The sequence below is a fragment of the Leptodactylus fuscus genome, chromosome 2 (genome assembly GCF_031893055.1).
Source record: "Leptodactylus fuscus isolate aLepFus1 chromosome 2, aLepFus1.hap2, whole genome shotgun sequence".
NCBI classification, from domain to species: domain Eukaryota; kingdom Metazoa; phylum Chordata; class Amphibia; order Anura; family Leptodactylidae; genus Leptodactylus; species Leptodactylus fuscus.
This window is the reverse complement of record NC_134266.1, coordinates 225,033,351-225,053,732: the sequence shown is the minus strand read 5'-3', so window position 1 is coordinate 225,053,732 and position 20,382 is coordinate 225,033,351. Positions and strand designations below refer to the sequence as shown.

The window sequence follows — 20,382 nt, the reverse complement described above, 5'->3', positions numbered from 1 at the left end:
GAATAACTATGATAACAGATATCACATAATTTGTGCTTCATTTATATAAAAGAACACCTGTCACTTCAAGTCCTTGAGTTGTTGTCTTATATCAAGATTGATAAAAATTCACTTAGTTGTTTCGTAGTTATATTTGTTGCCGGGACAATTAGTTTTTAGGTGGTGCCGTCTCTCTTTGTGGAGCTGGCATAAGAAGTCTTACAGGTAATGATCCCTGGGGAAAGGTATGCCAATAAGCTTAAATGGGTCCTATCATTAAGACACAATTTTTTGTGACTAACACGTAGGAGTAGCCTTAGGAAAGGCTATTCTTCTACCTTTAGATGTCTTCTCCACGCCTCATTTCGGTATAAATCCCGGTTTTCATCGGTATGCAAATGAGTTCTCTTGCAACACTGGGGGCGGGCCCCAGCGCTCAAACAGCACTGGGGGCGTCCCCAATGCTGCGATTGAACTCTCCAGTGCCGCCTCCATCTTCTTCAGGAACGGGCTCTGGTGATCAAACTTCTAGGCCTCGGGCAGAGCTGACTGCGCATGCCCACAGGCCACAAGAAAATGGCCACTTATTTACTGTGTAAGCGGCCATTTTTCTTGTGGCCGCAGGCATGCGCAGTCTGCGGGCATGCGAGGCCTAGAAGTTTGATCATCAGCGCTGGAAGAAGACTTGTGAAGAGCCCATTCCTGAAGAAGATGGAGGCGGCGCTGGAGAACTCTCTCGCAGCATTGGGGACACCCACAGTGCTGTTTGAGCGCTGGGGCCTGCCCCAGTGCTGCAAGAGAACTCATTTGCATACCGACGAAAACCGGGATTTATACCAAACGGTGGCGCGGAGAAGACATCTAAAGGTAGGGGAAAGATAGCCTTTCTTAAGGCTATTCCTATGTGTTAAAGGGGTCCATGGTAATGTGATATACAGTCCATGGTCATGTGATCGACATACAGGTGAACAGCTTGTTGCAGTCACAGTACAGTAATCAGACATCTGCCTGGTAACAAGTTGTGCATCTGTGTGTATATCACATGATCATGGACTGATTTTTATCCACTAGAACTAAACAATGAATGACAGCAAGCAGAGATCTAGAAAACGCAACGAAGTGATACAGAAAGTATTTTGGAGAATTGTATATCTTTTCATTATACAAACAATAAAATTTGTCTCTCAATATTGTTCTAAAACTGTTTAGAAATAAAAAGTTAACACAAATAAATATATATATATATATATATATATATATATATATAGTGTGTGTGTGTATATATATATATATATATATATATATATATACACACACATATACATTAAATATATAAAAATAGAGTTTCGTAATTTGATCATTTGCACAAACTTTTAAATATATCAGAAGGAAAAGTAATTTACACAGGAGAAAATCAATATTTAGTCAATTTACTGAATCTTGATGCCAGATATTTATGGAAATGTGTTAAGAACAGAATCAGGAGTGGAAAAGACAGGACAAGGAGTAGTGGAGTCAATAATCGATGAGGTCTAGAACAGTGAGTGGATAGGAGGGGATATTAAACCAGATTATCAGGTGATATTTATGGCTTGCAAACACTAACCAGTAGCCATTTACACTAGTTTATGTTTAAAGACTTTTTTTTTTTTTTTTGTAAAGGCGTTATACAGCATTACAAAAACACAGCTGCCCTCCTCCAGAAACAGTGCCACACCTATCCTCAGGCTGCATTTGTTATTCCAACTCCTTTAGGCTAAAGCCCCACGGGCCGTAATCGCAGCACTAAAGCGCTGTGTAAAGAACCGTGGCGTGAACGCATTGCGGTTCTTTTCGAAGTGCTTTTAAGAGAAAGTTCACAGAGTTTTCCTCTGCAGACTTTCTCTTAACATTATATCTACAGGAAAGCCGCTGGCGTTTCCGTAGATATAATTGACATGCTGCAATTTGCAAAGCCGCAACAGCTTTGCAAATCGCAGCGTGTCCGCACTGCGTTTTTTTCTGCAAAATGGGCATGGGATTCGCATAAATCCCATCCCCTTTGCTTGCACTGTAAAACGCTGCAATTTTTCCCACAGCGTCTCTGCTGGAGGCAAAATGCGGCATTTACGTCCCGTGGGGCCCCGGCCTCAAAGTGGATTGGGCTGAGCTGAAATACCACTCACAACCTGTAAGCAAGTGTGGCACTGTTTTAGGGGAAAAAGCAGCCAGTCTAAGGCTTCATGCACATGACTATAGTTTTATATAGTGTAGTTATATCACTGATGCAAATCTCTATCCAAAACTGTAATGTGTGAGTAAGGCCGTAAACCACCATACATGTAGTTTTTGCCCAGCAGCCAGACCACAATGGTTTCAAGACTGCAGTGATGCAATAGCCCGATTTCACATCATCTAAGGCAGGGGTGCCCAATACGTCAATCGCGATCTACTGGTCAATCGCAAAGGACGTATGCAGTGGCGTAACTAGGAATGGCAGGGCCCCGTGGCGAACTTTTGACATGGGGCCCCCCCGACACCGAAGATCTCGACCGAGTCCCTCCTACGCATTCCTGCGCGCTCTATTATGTTCCATAGTGGCCCCTGCACACAGTATTATACCTAATAGTGGCCCCTGCACACAGTATTATACCCAATAGTGGCCCCTACAGGACTAAATACTGTCACGTCACCCGCTGACCGCTATACCAGGACAAATTGTGGATAAAAAATCTGGTCATGTGCATTACAATTTAGTAACTCCGTGTGCCTCATATTAATAGCAGTTAACCCCATCATCTCCCTCACATTAACCCCTGTGTACCTCACATAAGAGTTACTGATATGTGAGAGACATGGAGGTAATAATAAAGTATCTTCATTATTATTACCCCCATATGTCTCACATATCAGTAACTCTTATGGTGAGGCACACAGGGGTTAATGTGAGGGACATGATAGGGTTAACTGCTATTAATATGAGGCACATGGAATTACTAAAACACAAGTAATCACCCCATATGCCTGACATTAATAAGTAACCCCAGTACGTACCTGTGTAGCTTTAGTTTCACTTTCCTTCTTCCTTTCTTCCTCCAGTGCAGGACGGCAGGAGCTCGGCAGGGATAAGCCCCGCCTCCTCCTCTCATTGGTGGGCAGAGGACAGCAGAGAAAGGGAGGGGGGAGAGAGGGAGAGGGGGAGCATCCTGAAGCGCTGAGAGGAGCCAGAGCTGCAGCTCCTGTGTCTCAGCCGTTGCTGCAGCTTCGGGGCCCCCTGTTGGTGGAAAGTATTCCACCAACAGGGGGCCCCGATCATTATACTCGGGGGTCCGAAAAGACCTCCGAGAATAATGATAGCAGCGGTAGCAGCTGTCACCGGGCCCCTAATGTCCCGGACCCTGTGGCAGCTGCTACCACTGCTATGGTGGTAGTTACGCCACTGGACGTATGGGATGCAGCCAGGGATCCCTGGTGTCTGCTTGTTCACAGTGCAGGCTGAGAGTCGACTCTCAGCCTGCGCTGTGAACAAGCCCTCCAGACACTTGTAGCTCCGGGGGATGACGCGCTCCCCGCTCTTAGGGATGGAGGGAGTCGGGGTGCTGCTTGTTCACAGCGCAGGCTGAGAGTCATCTCTGGACACTGGCAGGTGGGGCTGCCGGGGAACCCTGGGCGGCCACAGAACGCCGCTGTCTCCTGCTCTCACGCTCCGCCCGACCCCGCTCACATGCCCCACCCACAGACACGCCCCACCCACAGGCCCATCCTGCCCCCGCCCACAAGAAGTGGGTAGTAGATCTTTTGCTTTGGTCAGTTTATAAAGTAGCTCACATGCTGAAAAAGTGTGAGCACCCCTGATCTAAGGGCTCATTCACACAGGGCAAGAGGGGGCAGATTTTGGTGCTGAATCCACGTCAGAATCCGCCCCCTTACAATAGAGATCTATGTAGACCGCTAGCTTACTTTTTTCCGTGAACAGCATGTTTCCGATCACGGCAAAAAGAAGCGAGCTGCCCTTTCTTCAGACGGATTCTGCGGCTGATTCAGCCCCGGCGTCCGCCTCTCGACAGCACCCTCTGGACTAGGCCCATTCATTTGGGCCTACTCCGAAGTGGGAAGCCACGACAGTCATGGTAGGCACATATTGGCCCTATTCTGATGCGGCTTCCCACGTCAAAATCAGGACCAAAAAACGCCGTACCCCGTGTGGACTAGCCCTAATCCTCCGTAATAAGTAAGGGACAGAGGATCTTCCAAACATAATATGAACAGGGGTTACTGCTATTCTGTGTATATAATCCACAATATGCACAGATATTTACCACTCCTACAAATTGCAGTCACATCCCAACAGTATGGAGGAGACATGATGCACAATGTCTGGTGCTTGCTTGGACCACTTTCTATGTCCTCCTCTTCCTCTCCTGTTCATGGAAGGTGAGACAGATTGGAATGAGGACTCTAAGACCCTTAGGCCTTAGGCTTGGTTCACACTTGTGTAGGGCTCTCTGTCATTCGGGTCTACTGAGGGATCTGAACAATGGAGAGCCCGTCTGCTAAAACAGCAGTTACCTGCAACCGTAGACTTTAACACAGATATGAAGACAGTCTTATTCACATGACATTACAAAATGGCTGTGTAACATCCATTAATCCTCTCACATTTTTGTCTATTTTTATGGCCTGACAAAGCTAATACAAGTCTATGGGGTTTATAATGTCTGTCAATGATCTTGTTGCTCAAAAGAACAGATAAAAGAATCGTGCATAATTTTTGTGCTGCTTTCTCTTTACTAATAATAAATCTGAACTCAATAAAGACCCCGATAGGTGCGAGGTACAGCTGGTTTAGGTATAGGCTCCCATTTGCCAGAATGGGAATCTACATTGGTTAGGAACTGGTGCAGATTTCCACTATAACTCACGCCAGGAAACCGTCATGAGTTACAATGAATATATTGAGCCAAAGCAGCTCTACCCCCTGCAGCAGTGACATGACCCTGTGTCTAGATATCATTGCTAGATCAGGAAGTGTAGAGAGGCAAGAAGAGGCAATTTTATTTGGCTGGAAAATGGTTTACAGAAGAAATACCTGATTCGTTGGACCAAATGGCGACTTTATGGAAAAGTTGATATAATTGGTGCAGGCAGTTTCAGCATTTCATGGTTTAGGTTTATTACAGATGTCTTTAGCTCACATTTGTTTAAGAACTAAAATTTTTCCTTAAATTATATTACATTAAAATAATACAATCTCAACACATGATAGCAAAATCACATACATGCTGCAATGCACAACACAACCACTGGGTGGCCACACATATACTGACAAAACATATCACTTTATGACACGAAATCGCACACTCAGGTAGTCTTAAAAACTGGTCATCTCCTGACTCATATCTGAACATGTCCAGTCAAGAGGAAATAAGGATCTGTAGCCTTATATGTGCTCTTGTTATGCAATAATTTTCACAGTTCATGCTTCTACATTAGAATAAATGTAATATTTTTCTATTGATGCTCATAGATTGCAAGCTCTTGCGAGCATGGCCCTTGATTCCATTGTGTGCACTGACTATCTCTCTGTAATATATATATATTGTCTGTACTTGAACCCTGCAAATTGTATAGTGCTGCAGAATATGTTGGCGCTATATAAATAAAATGTAGTATTATTGATAAAAACATGAATGTTGGAAAACACATCTGTACAGTTCATACACCCTAAGAATGGACTAATGTGCTGAGCAGTGTCTTGGGAAAGGGTTAAGAGTCTGACCAGGTTGTAGGATCTATGGCAGTTTGATTAAAAAGCTGACAAGAAAAGCAGCTGCTGCTGGTATTAATGTGCTTTGAGAGAGCAGATGGCCTGCCTATTTATCAATAACAGCCGCACTATCATTTGGAGACAAAACGCAAGGTAAAGTTTTCCCCATTGCACTCATCTAGGTTTGTATAACATTACATATTTGGATGTTGCAGCACCGCCATCTAGTGGCTACCCTGCCAATTGTTCTGTCTTTCTCCAGGTATTGTTATTTCTACTTGATTAAATAATTTTTAATGTTGACTTCTGTGGTTTATTTGTTTTATCCTTCGCTCATTCATACATCAATCCAAACTCCGGCTACTGGAACGGATTAGGTAGTGGGTATAAAATATCATGACAGAGTTACATCACAAGTAGTAAGTACTACATGACATTGGCAGAATGTTTATTCAAGACAATGTAAGACAATCTGCCAGACCATCATGACTATGGTATTAAGTGGCTGCAACACAAGCACCTACAAAACTTTAAAAATGCAAAAAATTGTCATATTGTGACACCCAGAATGTGTTTATATCTCTATGCAAAGAACTGAGCAAGTTTCACAATTTTTGGGATGCTAAACACCGAGAAGATGTTGGTTCGGCTATATTGGATAAGTATTTTTATATGTTTAGAGCTGTCATTTTTGGATGTGTGGATTCCTTGTGATTATGATTGTTTTGGTTTATAAATTTAAAGATAAATTTTTAAATATTTTAGACTCTTTTAGATTTCAATGCTATGAGGTCTAATAAACAGTATAATGTACTGGAAAAAACACACCCAATTCTATTACAGTGTATACAGAAGTATAGTAATGACTGTTGTGAGACCCTTTAATACAGTAGGCTCATGTGTGATATGGAAATAGTTTACAATACCCAAATTTCAGTGGGGGGATGGCAATAGTAGGCATCATGATGGTGCCCCCATCCCGCCAATCCAGCAGGTGCCTCAGTTAATAGACATCTGAAAGGTTACTCTGATATTGTCTGTGATAAAACAGTCCCGCTGCAGCAGTTTAAGCAATTGCAGACGTTCAGCTAGATCTGAATCTGAGATGACAAGTTCCTTGAGCATTAACCTATGTATAATTCCATTTTATGATAATTCTGACATAGCCAGGTCATACCTACAGCCAGGTCATCCTATGCAATGTGCAGCCATTAGAAACAGGACTGGAATACATAAATGATGCCAAATGTTTGTCCTTAGCAAGAAATTTCCAGAAAAATGTTTGAAATAAAAATAGGCGATGAAGTAAGACCCACGGACATTGTGTACTTAGTCAATTGATAAAAACACACTAGTGATTAGATAGAGCACATTAGATGCTAAGATTTCTAAATGTTGCATCATTTGGAGTTGGCAAGTGTCCTGGACTTGCCTGTATTGTGTATTAGTAGAGAAAACAGCTGTCTTTCTAATTAAAGTGAGTAATGAGCCGTCCTGAAGAAAACATGTACAGAAATGAATGGGGGGCAGTAATGTGAGTGGAGATAGAGGGGTCAGCATGGGGGAGCAAGTTACATTATACACATAGATGCACTTGACGATACTAGATTTTATTAGCAGAATAATAAGAAAAACATTACAAAATAAAGAGGTACATGATAAGCGCAGGCTGGGGCCGAACAAGCTGGAATACACACTGATGCCCAAGGAAAACGTGAAAAAGCACCCACACAGCACCATTACAAGGACCTGATCACATGGTGTGGATACACTGTGGATTTTCCATATGGAATGGCGAGTATATTACAGTCCACGCTCTGCATAACATCCACACTCTGCATTAAAAAAAAACACCAAATTTGACCCTCAGTGTGGATTTTAAAGGGAATCTGTCAGCAGTAAATTTGTTATAAGCTTTAGCCTAGTAACTTGTAGAAATGAGTCTACACTTTCCAAATATGCCTCTTTCAGCAATGGAGACCCATTTTCATGTAAATCACTAGGTCATTCCTTTGCAAATTAGGGGATGCCTTCGTTTGTCTCAGCACCAGATTCCTGATCAAGGCGTATTTCTCCCATTTCGATTGGAATAAAACAGAAAACAGGGGTTCCAAGACCAAATAACAAATATGTTTGGAAACTGCAGAATCACCTCTACAAGGAACCGGGATTAGGTTTTCTTATAACCAGTGGTTAAATTGGGCCGGAACTCATAAATGTGTCAGAACGTGGAACATAAAAAGCACAGTTACTTACCTCCTCTGGTTTCGGCAGGCTTCGGGCATACTTGGTAATGTCCCAGACGTCACATGAGCCAGGGGTTGCGTCCTTATGCGTTAAGACGCAAGCCCCTGCTCACTTGACGTTTGGGGTTCCCGTACATCATTGAAAATGGCCAAAATCTGCTGGGAGTGCAATGGAGCCAGGGAGAGGTAAGTAATATTGTTTTTTGTATCCTCACTGGGTCTCCGATTATTATACTCTGGGGTCTGGCGTCAGTCGATCAGAGTCTTCGGCGGGGGGAGAGCGTTCCCCCTAAAATAATTTCCCAATTTAAGCACTGCCTACAACCAATTTACTGCTGACAGACTTCCTGCAAACCTGCGGCACTTCAATTCTTTGTCTTTTCTTTCTAGTACGTGTGGACGTATCCTAAACGTTTTAGCCCTAGTCCTCCATAATATTCTCACCTATGATAGTAATGATCCATAAGATTTGTCCCAACTGTTGACCAAAGATGTAACCATCAAAGACATCCATATTCTTTTCATAAATAAGACGGATTGCTGTCAAATGGGGCAGAAGGAATCTGCTACTACCATCTTAGTGCCAGATACACAGGGCAACTTCAGAGATCTTGTGGAGTCCGTGCATTGTGGATCAGGGCTATTTTGGTGGCACAAGAAGTACCAGCATAATTTTAGGCAGGTGATTTTATAGAAGATCTGTCACAAGGTCATCACTTGCAAACTATGGGGCAGATTTATTATGGCTTGTGTAGCTGTTTTCTGGTGTACAAGGCATGTAAAGTTACAAATTTTTGCGCAAATAGGCAGATTGTGGAAAAAATTGCTACTTTTTTTTTAACTACTGTGTCACTTTCACCACTTCCCTGAATAATAGGCGTGGCAAGGGCAGACAGAGGACAGGGCAAATGATTTATCATTATTTATGCCAGAAATATGATGTAAATGGTGTGGGAAATGTATGCAAGCTCATTTCCCCTCAAGCGCAAAGCCTGGCGGAGGGGGCGAGTCACTTATGAGGAGACATGCATCTTATCATAAATGAGGCCTACACTCCACTGACTCTGGGGCTATGAAGACTGACATTATGAATCTGTCCTCAAAATGTCTCCATTGTATCGTGCTGTCACACTGATTCCAGCACCATTTTTTTGGTTCCTTGACTTCCTTATTCCTGAAACATGGCAGCTAGGCCAGCTAGGCCCTCTATCAGGCATAGTAGTGAGGCCTGGACTGAAGTCCTCACCCAGCATGACCCTGTGATATAGGATTGCTCTTGCAAAATCATGTTGGGCCTGGCTGGTCTGAAGCTGCCTTGTGCTCATCAGACAGTGTCAGACTCTGTGTCTGGCTCCACCTCAGGCAAGGGGGACAGGAACCAAAAAAAACAGCGCTGGAAACTGTGGGACAACAATCTTACATAGGATTTATAGCTTGCAAACAGGTTACAAACTAGTGACAGGTCCTCCGTCATGTTACAGCTGATTGGTGAACATTATCAGGTTTTATTTTAGCAAAACTTCAGACACATGGCATAAGATACAATGCTAATTGTAGTATAGACCCCAGGTTCTTAACCTACTGTACTAATACCCTAAGGGGTACTTACATAGTCCTCCTCCTAGGCTTATAACACCTTGTATGAGCAAAGCTCTAGATTTATTCTAGTAGGGGGGCTCTCGACACATCGAACACTGTAGTAGACAGTATGCAGAGACGCTTTTATACGCACACTGTTGGTCACAGTTATTTGTGCCAGGCAATAAATCACCCCAGTTCTGCACCTGAATCTTTTATTTGTGTAGCTGTAGCAAACATCACTCATTTTTTCCAATGGAAAAAATCCATCTCATGTCCAGGGTAGAACATATTACAAGTTTAGTTGACACCGAGGGACTCGAGTGCAGCCAGAAGATGACGCAGATCATTTCTTTTCTAATGACTCCACACATAGCATAACATTAAAAACCTCAGCTGTCAATAGGAGCCAAAAAGTATGTGAAGATTATCGCGTCTCTTTACTCCTCCCATTAGCAGAGGAAGTGTCCAGTTTACTCATTGGGGAGGCTTGAATCTCCGCCTGGTAACTAAAGGGGATTTGGAAAAGTGTTCAGTCTATAGTCATCGGAGAGTGGAATTTAGCAGTTTTAGGCACAAGTGGTTTTATTGAGGTCGTGTTGTGAGCGGTTACTGGCAATAGACTTGGAACAGCTGGGAAAGTCACAAGGGCATGTGCTTATTTTGGACTTAGCTTAATAACTGATCGGTTTTCGGCACTCAAAGAATGTTCTATAAATACCGGAGCGCTTTAATTATCAAAATGGCCATTCAACACCGGTGTCTTTATCTCCAGCCAGAGCACAGGGGCTTTATAGGAGAATAGGAACTCATTTATTAGGGACCATAGGCACAGAACACAGTGAAATGATGGGCAAAAAAATAATAGTCTTTTATTAGGAGATACATAACAAGTAAAATGACAACAATGTTCATATTGCCACTGAAAAGTCTGCCAATGTTTTACATGGTATATGAATAAGAGGGCTTATTGGCATAAGATAGTGTAATGACAGAATGGTATATTGGCTCTTTTTACTTATTCAGGCTGTGTTCCCAAATGCAGGATATTTGTACGTGTGAACCCATCCTAGTTACTTTTAGAGGACAGCTCTGTAATATGAAATCCAATGGAGTATGCTTTTATGTAAATCAAATGTGAGGTATATAGACATACGGTAGGGCCTCATAGACTTCTATGAGTGTGGAGTATTAGCACTACACAACACTAAGGTTGCATGGAGTCATAACGTGATAATATGCATGAAGCCTAAAATTTAAATGGAGTCTATCAACAGTAAATTGGTTATAAACCTATTCACTGTACCTTATACAGGGGAGTCTACAGTTTCCAAATATGCCTCTGTTATTCAGCTTCAGAGCCCCATTCTCATGTAAATCGCTGTTTTATTCATATGCAAGCGCTGAAGAACTATTGGTGTTGCAGTGGTCACAGCTGCATCTGGACCAAGAAGCCAATGAGGCCCAAGGGTCACTCTCAATACATTAGGGCTGGATAAACTCTTTCATCCTGCCCTATGGAAAGCTGGAGGGAGAAGATTGAAGATACACAGCTCTCCACTGTGAGAAAGGAGACAGATAACCCTTTTATAGCAAAAATATATATTTATACCAGTTGGTCAGCAGAATATAGTCAGAGGGGGCTGTGGCACAAAGGTGGGCACGATTACATTGTTTGGGGCACTGACAGAGGATGGGAATGATAGGAAGCTTGAATGCACACAGACATGTTGGTCTGGGCCCAGGTAATGAAGGAAATGTATATACTATTAAAATATATGAATAAAATGCGACTGATAGCTGTAAGGATACATTACATAGGGGGATCCAAGCTGAGCTTTTACACCAGGGCCAATAAGCCTTTAGTATGCAAGTGAGAGGAAAAGTGCTTTGGGGGCATGTCTTAGCTTGCCTGTGCTTTGGTCTCATCTGTAAATTCCCAAGCACTTTTTCTTTCATTTACATATGAATAAGTTGTGAACTTGCATGAGAATGGGGCTTCACAGCTACACAACAGAGGTATATTTGGAAATTTTAGAATCATTACTACAAGGAACCCAGAGTAGGTTTATAAACAATTTACTGCTGACAGACTCCCTTAAAATGTATGTAACTTTAAACAAACTTTGCATAAATCAATAATACAGTGTGTATAGCACTATTTTTGCCCATTCTATGACTTCTGAGAATTTGATGCATAACTATGTCTCTTCACTTAGAAACAGACCCTGGATCATAAATTAAATATATAGAAAAGCACTGACCTGTACTTATGTGAATAACGTACTTTGGTTGTGATAACCAGCTCCTTTTTAGCTCCAGCACCACATTAAACCTGTATTTCTGATGCTGTCTCCCTCTCACTGCTCACTCCTCCATCCCCTCTCCATAGACTTTGATAGACGTCTAATCTGAGTCATGTGACCTGCAGTCCATCTTCAGATGGATATAGCAGAGGTTTTCAGAGTGAAAGTCAATTTAGAAAACATAGGGGAAGCAAGGGAACAGCCCAACTGAAAGGGGAAGAAACCCATAAGATATAGTACAAAGTTTCTTATATTCACATTTACTGTTTATTTATCCCAAGGTTGTTGAAAAGATAGAGACCATTTCAAATTTTGGGCACTTAAACATAAATTTATTTTTATTCATAGGAAAAATAAATTATCAAAATGTTATTAAAGGGGATATCAATCACAATATAAAATGTAAGTACTGTTGGTATATTTTCAGATGGGATGTACATACTTTTTTATTTTATGAATTTTATGTTGTTCAATTTACATGGGCTCCCAAAATCTTTTGTGCCCCAATACACATTATGAGAGAGATATGCCCTTCCACTATGTGCATCACCACTAAAAACAGACATGACCAACAACTCAATACACAATCCACTTCCTTTGTCCATATAGTATCCACCCATACTATCCCATCTTCCTTTATCAAAATTTGAACCTTGTCCCACCCATTGGCCCCATTATTACCCACCCTCTGGCCTTTCCATACCATCATCATTCCTTGTCATGTCTGTTTAAGTATGATACAATTGTGCAACCAGGGTCCATAACATGATGTTGCTATCCTTATTGTTAGTATGTTATTTTGAGACCCATAAAAACTAATGTTATTTTTTGATTTTATGTTCACAGTAGAAAAACAAAATTAACTTGTTATATCCTAATTATCTAAGAGGGCCTAAAACAAGTCTGTGTAGCCTGGAGAGGCAGGATATTGTATAGTAGATATTTCTTGCGAGCACATGTCCTAGAACCATACTAATGTGTAAAGTGGACCTTATGTAAAACAAAAATCTTAATAGTTATTAAATAGATCTATCATTTTATAAAAAGTAGTGCTGAGCAATTTCTGGCACATGTGGTATTGCTAGTATGTGTATCACTGTACTCAAGCCACTTGACATTCAGGAACAGCTGGGGTTCCGTATAATACAAGGTGTATCCTGTCCCTAGTGTAACCATTTGATATCACTAATGTGTTGATGTCAATCAATTTCCATTGTAAAGAGCAATACATTTATACAATTCAACAACAACACTATTAATAAATAACCAAAAACATACAACTCTAAACTATGTAACTATCATGGGAATTTTGGTTGTAGATTCGCAAATTCAAGTGTCGCATTTATGACATGAATGCTTTCTACTAGGTGTTTAGGAGACTTATGTAAAAAGCATTGGTATTTCTTCATATGAATTGTTTATGACCCCTTACCTATCAGGATACACTTGGATTAATAACATGCAATTATTTAAGAATTTTCAGGCCCTTAAACTTTTAGAACTGTTCCAAGATTAGCAAACAGAAACTGCTGTAATGGCCAACGGTCAGCCCATCCCTACATGAGAGTTACTTGCTTCAAAATAGTAAAACAACTAGAAAAACACCTGATATATAATATAGCAGGAACTAAAAAAAAAAAAAAGTCAAGAAATATCAAAATGAATAAAGGGAGAAAACCAATGGCTTTAAGATAATGCAAACTATTCATGATATTTACTATTATTCCGCCCTGTATGTTTTAAAGTGTATAGGAACAGAAAAAAAAAACACATGAAGAGTACCTAAGTTTTGTACCATTTCTAGTTTGTAAATTTGTGTTATTTAGAAGGTACTTACATGGGAAACAGATATTAGAAAATATCCATATTTCGTAATTCATGGTGCGAAAGCAGGGACAGGACACTTACATTTTACATGCCTCAGATTTTTGTATGTATATTTCTAAAGACGTCATGGGAAATAAAGAAAAATGTAATATATTGATAGGGTCAATACTATTTCCTTTACTTTTTAGAAAACTTATAAAATCCACTCAATATTTCTCCTGTTGACCCAATGGAGATACCAATTATTATACATTATTTTTACAGTGTTTGACTTATAACATGTAAACACCTCCGCACCCCAAACCCAGTCAACTCTGTAAGTTTGGATTAGTTGAGACCTAGGTGATACCATTCCTACTCCAGGCAGAGCTAAAAGAATGTTCAACATCCAGATAGTATAGTATAGCTGTGAGCCCTGTTTCCCTGTAAGGAAAAATTGTCTCAAATGCTCAGAGGTGGATGCGATCACTATGTCAATCATTATGTCATGTTCCACTTCTTTCAGTCTGTCAGCTCTCTCTTCTCGCTTCCTCATATCTCTTGCAGAAAGTCTACAGGAAAGAGTCCCACCTTTCGTCCAGTCAAGACTTTGATGTAACCATTCACTTCTTCTCCTTTCTGTACCACAATCTAGATCAAGGAAACAGCAGATGATCAAACACTGTGCAAGGCTAAACTAAAAAATAAATCCAAATATTGCCCAGAAATTAGAAATGTTGCCCAAGATTAGAAGAAATAAAAACAATCATCCCCCCCCCCCCCCAGAAACAGTAGCAATCTTATCCTTGGGCTATATCTTGCATTGCAGCTCAATCCCATTCAAGTCAGTTTTTGCAAACTGAAATATCAGCTACAGACCACGGAAGAAAGTGGAGCTATTACTGGAAAAATAACAGACATTTGTTTCTAATTCTTGACAAACCCATTAATCATAACCCATATGTATAGACACTCTTATAGACACTCTTATAGACACCCATAAGTATAGACTCTATTTTTCCAGTGTTGATCCTTATTTTTCAAGACCTCTGCAATTTGCCCTGACCAGCGCCGCACCTCCCATGAGGCGACCTGAAGCGAGCGCTTCAGGCGGCGCTATGCCAGGGCCCCAGGGAGGGCGGCATTTTTTCTTACCTAACAAGCTGTCCTGGACTGGCTTAGCACGGAGCGGTGGATTGGGGAGGCCACTGGAGCAGCGTTACTCCGGCAGCCTCCCCTCACGCTCAGGCAGAGAGCAGGTCTTCTCCGTGCCTGCTCTCTGCCGGCGAACGGTGCTAAACCCCGCCCCCTTCGCTAAGCCGTGCCCCCTCCGCTCCGCCACGCCCCCTCCTCCCGGGGGAGGGGGGGCGGCTTTCTGTCGTTTGCTTCGGGCGGCGAAAGGGGCAGGTTCACCCCTGGCCCTGACATGCTGGATATCAGATTCTGGGACAAATCTGAACGGATGGCAATCCATAGCTAGGCTTTTCTTCACTCAAGGCTTTCTTTTTGGCGTCTCCTCCCTTTGCCTTTCCCCTTCTAACAGGATCTTAACCTCATTCAGTGCTTGGAGTTTATGGCAATTTTTGTTTGTGATAATCTCCACAGATTATAATAAATTACAAGGACATATTAGACAAGAATGGCTTGTCATCAGTTAGGATTTGGCCCAGAAGCTGATACCCGGCACGCTAGAGCGAATTGTAGAAGTTTTGAAAAATTAGGGTTCGCGGGATGCAGGGATCCCCGGTGTCTGTTTGTTCACAGTGCAGGCTGAGAGTCATCTCCGGACACTGGCAGGCGGGGCTGCCGCAGCTCCAGCCTGATAGTGTCCAGAGATAACTCTCAGCCTGCGCTGAGAAGAAGCAGACAGTGGGGATCCCTGGGCAGCCACAGAACGCCGCTGTCTCCTGCTGTCACAATCCGCCTGGCCCGCCCACATGCCAAGCTCCGCCCACAGACACACCCACCCTGCCCAGAAGCCCACCCACAGGTTTGCCCCGGCCACGCCCACAAGCCTGCCCCGGCCACGCCCAGGTAGATCTTTTGCCTTGGTCAGCTAATAAAGTAGCTCACACACTGGAAAAGTATGAGCACCCCTGCAGTAGAGTGATGTGCAGTAAGCCACCAGTGAGAAGGCAGAGGATGTCTCTCACATAGCCGGGTCTGTTTGTCTGTTTTTGTTGTATAAACCCATACAAATCTGTCTAGCCTTGTAAAAATGAATACATGTATACCATCATAATAAATTCTAAATTATATTCTTACCTGATCTTTTTTTAGTGTGATCTGTCCAATTTCTTTATTTCCCACAAAAGATCTGGTTACTCTGTATACTCTCTCACCAGCTCGTACACGAATGATGAAGTTAGCTGGAAAGTAGCCTATCGCCTTGTCACCCACTTTACCCTAAGATGGGAAAAATAAAGATTAAGTTCTGTTCTAATTCATCCATACAAAATATTAGTATATTCTCAAATTTAAATGAATGTGTAATGAACATTTTGGCGATGGAGTCACAAATTTTCATGGGAAAAAAAGGCATTACATTCATGTGAGCCGGACCTATCCGCACATATATAGGTTATGTTCACTTGTATCACATGGTGCATTCCCCTTGTGAATTGAATTCTCCATTGCTGAAATATCACCATTTATAACAATATGCTTATCAGTGTTGACACTTACATCACTGGAACAATGGCAACAATACCATTGTTCCAAAGGGCTCATTTGCATATTGACAAAAACATCTGTGGGACTGGGTGGATATTTTGGGTTTTGTTGACAGACTCCCTTTAACGGAGCATTAATCATAAAGAAAACAATGCTTCTACATATCATGTAAGATGGACACCACCATTCATACAGACTGCGCACTGTTGTAAAGACTCTACTAGCCTCTGCATATATAAAGATACAGTGTTTCAGCAATATATCTATAAGAGCCATAAAAGAGCTGCTATAAAGGCGCATGAGCTCCCTATTGTGCCACTTCATGCCTCTGGTTTCACACTAAGGGGACCACACATGCTCAGTGTGAGTGTACATGAACCCTTTAAGGACTATAGAATTGATTGCTGTGGCCCTACTTACCAAGCACAGTGCCGTACACTGTTTAGTGTCTGTACTTGGTATGGCTTTCATATGATTGGGACTGAGCTGTAACATGGCAATGTAACCAATGGGCATGATGTCACTGCCTGAGAAGAGGAAGTGCAGCTCAATATCACAGTCCTGGATAATCCCTTTAAGGTCTGCACAAGCAGAGGAACCATTGATCACAAAGATCTAAGTAATGATTCCTTCTTCTTGCATAGAATTTTTATGTTGAGCTGTGTTTTATATCAATCTTCTAGGTTTTGATGGCTTGATACATTTTGAAACTAATTAGCATTTTTATTAGTTTAATGTACATATTCCCTGTAGGTGAAATGTAGCTATTACACTGGTGCCATATTTCATAACCCTAGTCAGATGTGCCAAGTTATTGCTAGCTACATCGAAACTGAAATAGGAGTAAATAAAAGATAGAAAATGAAATGCCAATTAACTTCTATATGTAAACTCCTAGCACACCACCATTAAGTAAATGTATAAAAAAATTTCATATAACTATATGTGTGTGTAAATATAAATATATATCAGATGTATATAATCAGTCTAATTCTCTACTTGCTAATGTCACAAAGTATTACTTCAATTACATTGGATCAGTTTGTGACACTTAGGGTGCATTCACACGGTGTAACGTGCCGCGTGATGTGGCACGTGTACGCCGCGTGACCCTTTGCATGCCATACACGCTCCCATTCATTTCAATGGGAGCGGGGATCGTATGCGCCGCGCTAGTTTGCGGCCGTGCATTTATTCACGGCAGCAAACTAGTGCGGCGCATACGATCCCCGCTCCCATTGAAATGAATGGGAGCGTGTACGGCATGCAAAGGGTCACGCGGCGTACACGTGCCACATCATGCGGCACGTTACACCGTGTGAATGCACCCTTAGGCTGCTTTCACACAGAGTAACGTGCTGCTCATTCTGACACGTAAACACGTGTCAGAGTGAGCGCTGTAAAACAGAATCCCATTGACTTCAATGGGTTTTAGCTTAGTGTTAAAGTTTTAGTTTATGCTGGACAACCCCTTTAAATGAAACAGAATTTGGGTATTTATACATTCAGATGACTGAGGTGCAAAATACATGTTAAAAATGTCAATTTTTCTCTGCCATGTAAGAAAACTAAGTGATGGCTCTCCGATTTGTTCAGTAAAAAGTGTTTTTTAACAATTCGTTATACGCTGCAACGTTAACATTCCAGGAACTTGTCCCTTCATCAGGCATTGGTCCAGAGAGGGGTAGGCTGAAAGTGTGATGTCATACGGTTCTTCCCAGACTACCGTCTCAGAGTGCCTTCACATAATTTTCTTACATGGCTTCTATTTGGGAGTTGGTTAGTTGCCCAGTGAACATGAACCTGGACTAATTCTGGTCATTTGGAGTTGAGTGCCGTCCTGTACCCCATTTCTGCAAATTTTCACAGCTGTCTTGCACCAGAGGGGCACTAGTTTTCCAGTTTTTCATTGAATACAATGCTGCCATGTGACGTTCATTAAAAAAACGGACGTCATATTACCATTATTCACTGTTGTGTGAATGAGGCTTTACTCTTCCTATACAGCTTAGATTACTTCTATATGTAGCTAAGGCTGTGTTCACACCCGCACATTATGTACAGTAAGTGTATAATCTTGCTATCATAAATGGATTGTCCACGTACCCTCCACCACTCTTCATTGGAGTCATCAACGACTGTGATCCTATCTCCAGCTCTGCAAAAAAAATACATATTAGTGTCATTGATGTTACTATATATGCATGCCAGTTAAGACTCCGCTGCAATGTCCTCGTGAAAATCAGCAGAGGATAGCGTCCTGCACGGAGGATTTTTTCTTCCGCCAGTTACAGTTTTTAAAGGACGAACCCCAACATAGTCAATGGGGTCCATGTTATTGCTATTTTAGCAGTCCATCTCTCTGTTGTTGCTTCAACGGACTAGAGAACAACAGTGTGAAATTGGCATAAGTTGATTTTACATACAGTCCTATGAAAAAGTTTGGGAACCCCTATTAATCTTAATCAATTTTAGTTCTAAATATTTTGGTGTTTGCAACAGCCATTTCAGTTTGATATATCTAATAACTGATGGACACAGTAATATTTCAGGATTGAAATGAGGTTTATTGTACTAACAGAAAATGCGCAATATGCATTAAACCAAAATTTGACCGGTGCAAAAATATGGGCACCTCAACAGAAAAGTGACATTAATATTTAGTACATCCTCCTTTTGCAAAGATAACAGCCTCTAGTCGCTTCCTGTAGCTTTTAATCAGTTCCTGGATCCTGGATGAAGGTATTTTGGACCATTTCTTTCTACAAAACAATTCAAGTTCAGTTAAGTTTGATGGTCGCCGAGCATGGACAGCCCGCTCTCAAATGATCTGAAAACAAAGATTGTTCAACATAGTTGTTCAGGGGAAGGATACAAAATGTTGTCTCAGAGATTTAACCTGTCAGTTTCCACTGTGAGGAATATAGTAAGGAAATGGAAGACCACAGGGACAGTTCTTGTTAAGCCCAGAAGTGGCAGGCCAAGAAAAATATCAGAAAGGCAGAGAAGAAGAATGGTGAGAACAGTCAAGGACAATCCACAGACCACCTCCAAAGAGCTGCAGCATCATCTTGCTGCAGATGGTGTCACTGTGCATCGGTCAACTATACAGCGCACTTTGCACAAATAGAAGCTGTATGGGAGAGTGATGAGAAAAAAGCCGTTTCTGCACGTACGCCACAAATAGAGTTGCCTGAGGTATGAAAAAGCACATTTGGACAAGGCAGCTTCATTTTGGAAACAAAAATTGAGTTGTTTGGTTATAACAAAAGGCGTTATGCATGGCGTCCAAAAAGAAACAGCATTCCAAGAAAAACACATGCTACCCACTGTAAAATTTGGTGGAGGTTCCATCATGCTTTGGGGCTGTGTGGCCAATGCCGGCATCGGGAATCTTGTTAAAGTTGAGGGTCGCATGGATTCCACTCAGTATCAGCAGATTCTTGAGAATAATGTTCAAGAATCAGTGACGAAGTTGAAGTTACGCCGGGGATGGATATTTCAGCAAGACAATGATCCAAAACACCGCTCCAAATCAACTCAGGCATTCATGCAGAGGAACAATTACAATGTTCTGGAATGGTCATCCCAGTCCCCAGACCTGAATATCATTGAACATCTGTGGGATGATTTGAAGCGGGCTGTCCATGCTCGGCGACCATCTAACTTAACTGAACTTGAATTGTTTGTCCAAAATACCTTTATCCAGGATCCAGGAACTGATTAAAAGCTACAGGAAGCGACTAGAGGCTGTTATCTTTGCAAAAGGAGGATCTACTAAATATTAATGTCACTTTTCTGTTGAGGTGCCCATACTTTTGCACCAGTCAAATTTTGGTTTAATGCATATTGCACATTTTCTGTTAGTACAATAAACCTCATTTCAATCCTGAAATATTACTGTGTCCATCAGTTATTAGATATATCAAACTGAAATGGCTGTTGCAAATACCAAAATATTTAGAACTAAAAATGATTAAGATTAATAGGGGTGCCCAAACTTTTTCATAGGACTGTAAATGTTATCTATAAAACATCTTGAATCGGT

At 41.7% G+C, this 20,382-nt stretch overlaps 1 protein-coding gene across 1 annotated transcript in view; it reads right to left on the bottom strand.

Annotated features, from left to right (window-relative positions):
- Positions 1-12,165: 12,165 nt before the first annotated feature.
- Positions 12,166-20,382, bottom strand: part of STAC3 (SH3 and cysteine rich domain 3) — a 69,258-nt gene continuing 61,041 nt past the window's right edge. Inside the window, exons 9-11 of the mRNA XM_075265752.1 lie at positions 18,441-18,492; positions 15,927-16,067; positions 12,166-14,312 (exon numbers count right to left, since the gene is read on the bottom strand). Of these exons, the coding sequence (XP_075121853.1) occupies positions 14,214-14,312; positions 15,927-16,067; positions 18,441-18,492 (292 nt within the window). The 3' untranslated portion in view covers positions 12,166-14,213. The remainder of the gene's footprint in view (positions 14,313-15,926; positions 16,068-18,440; positions 18,493-20,382) is intronic.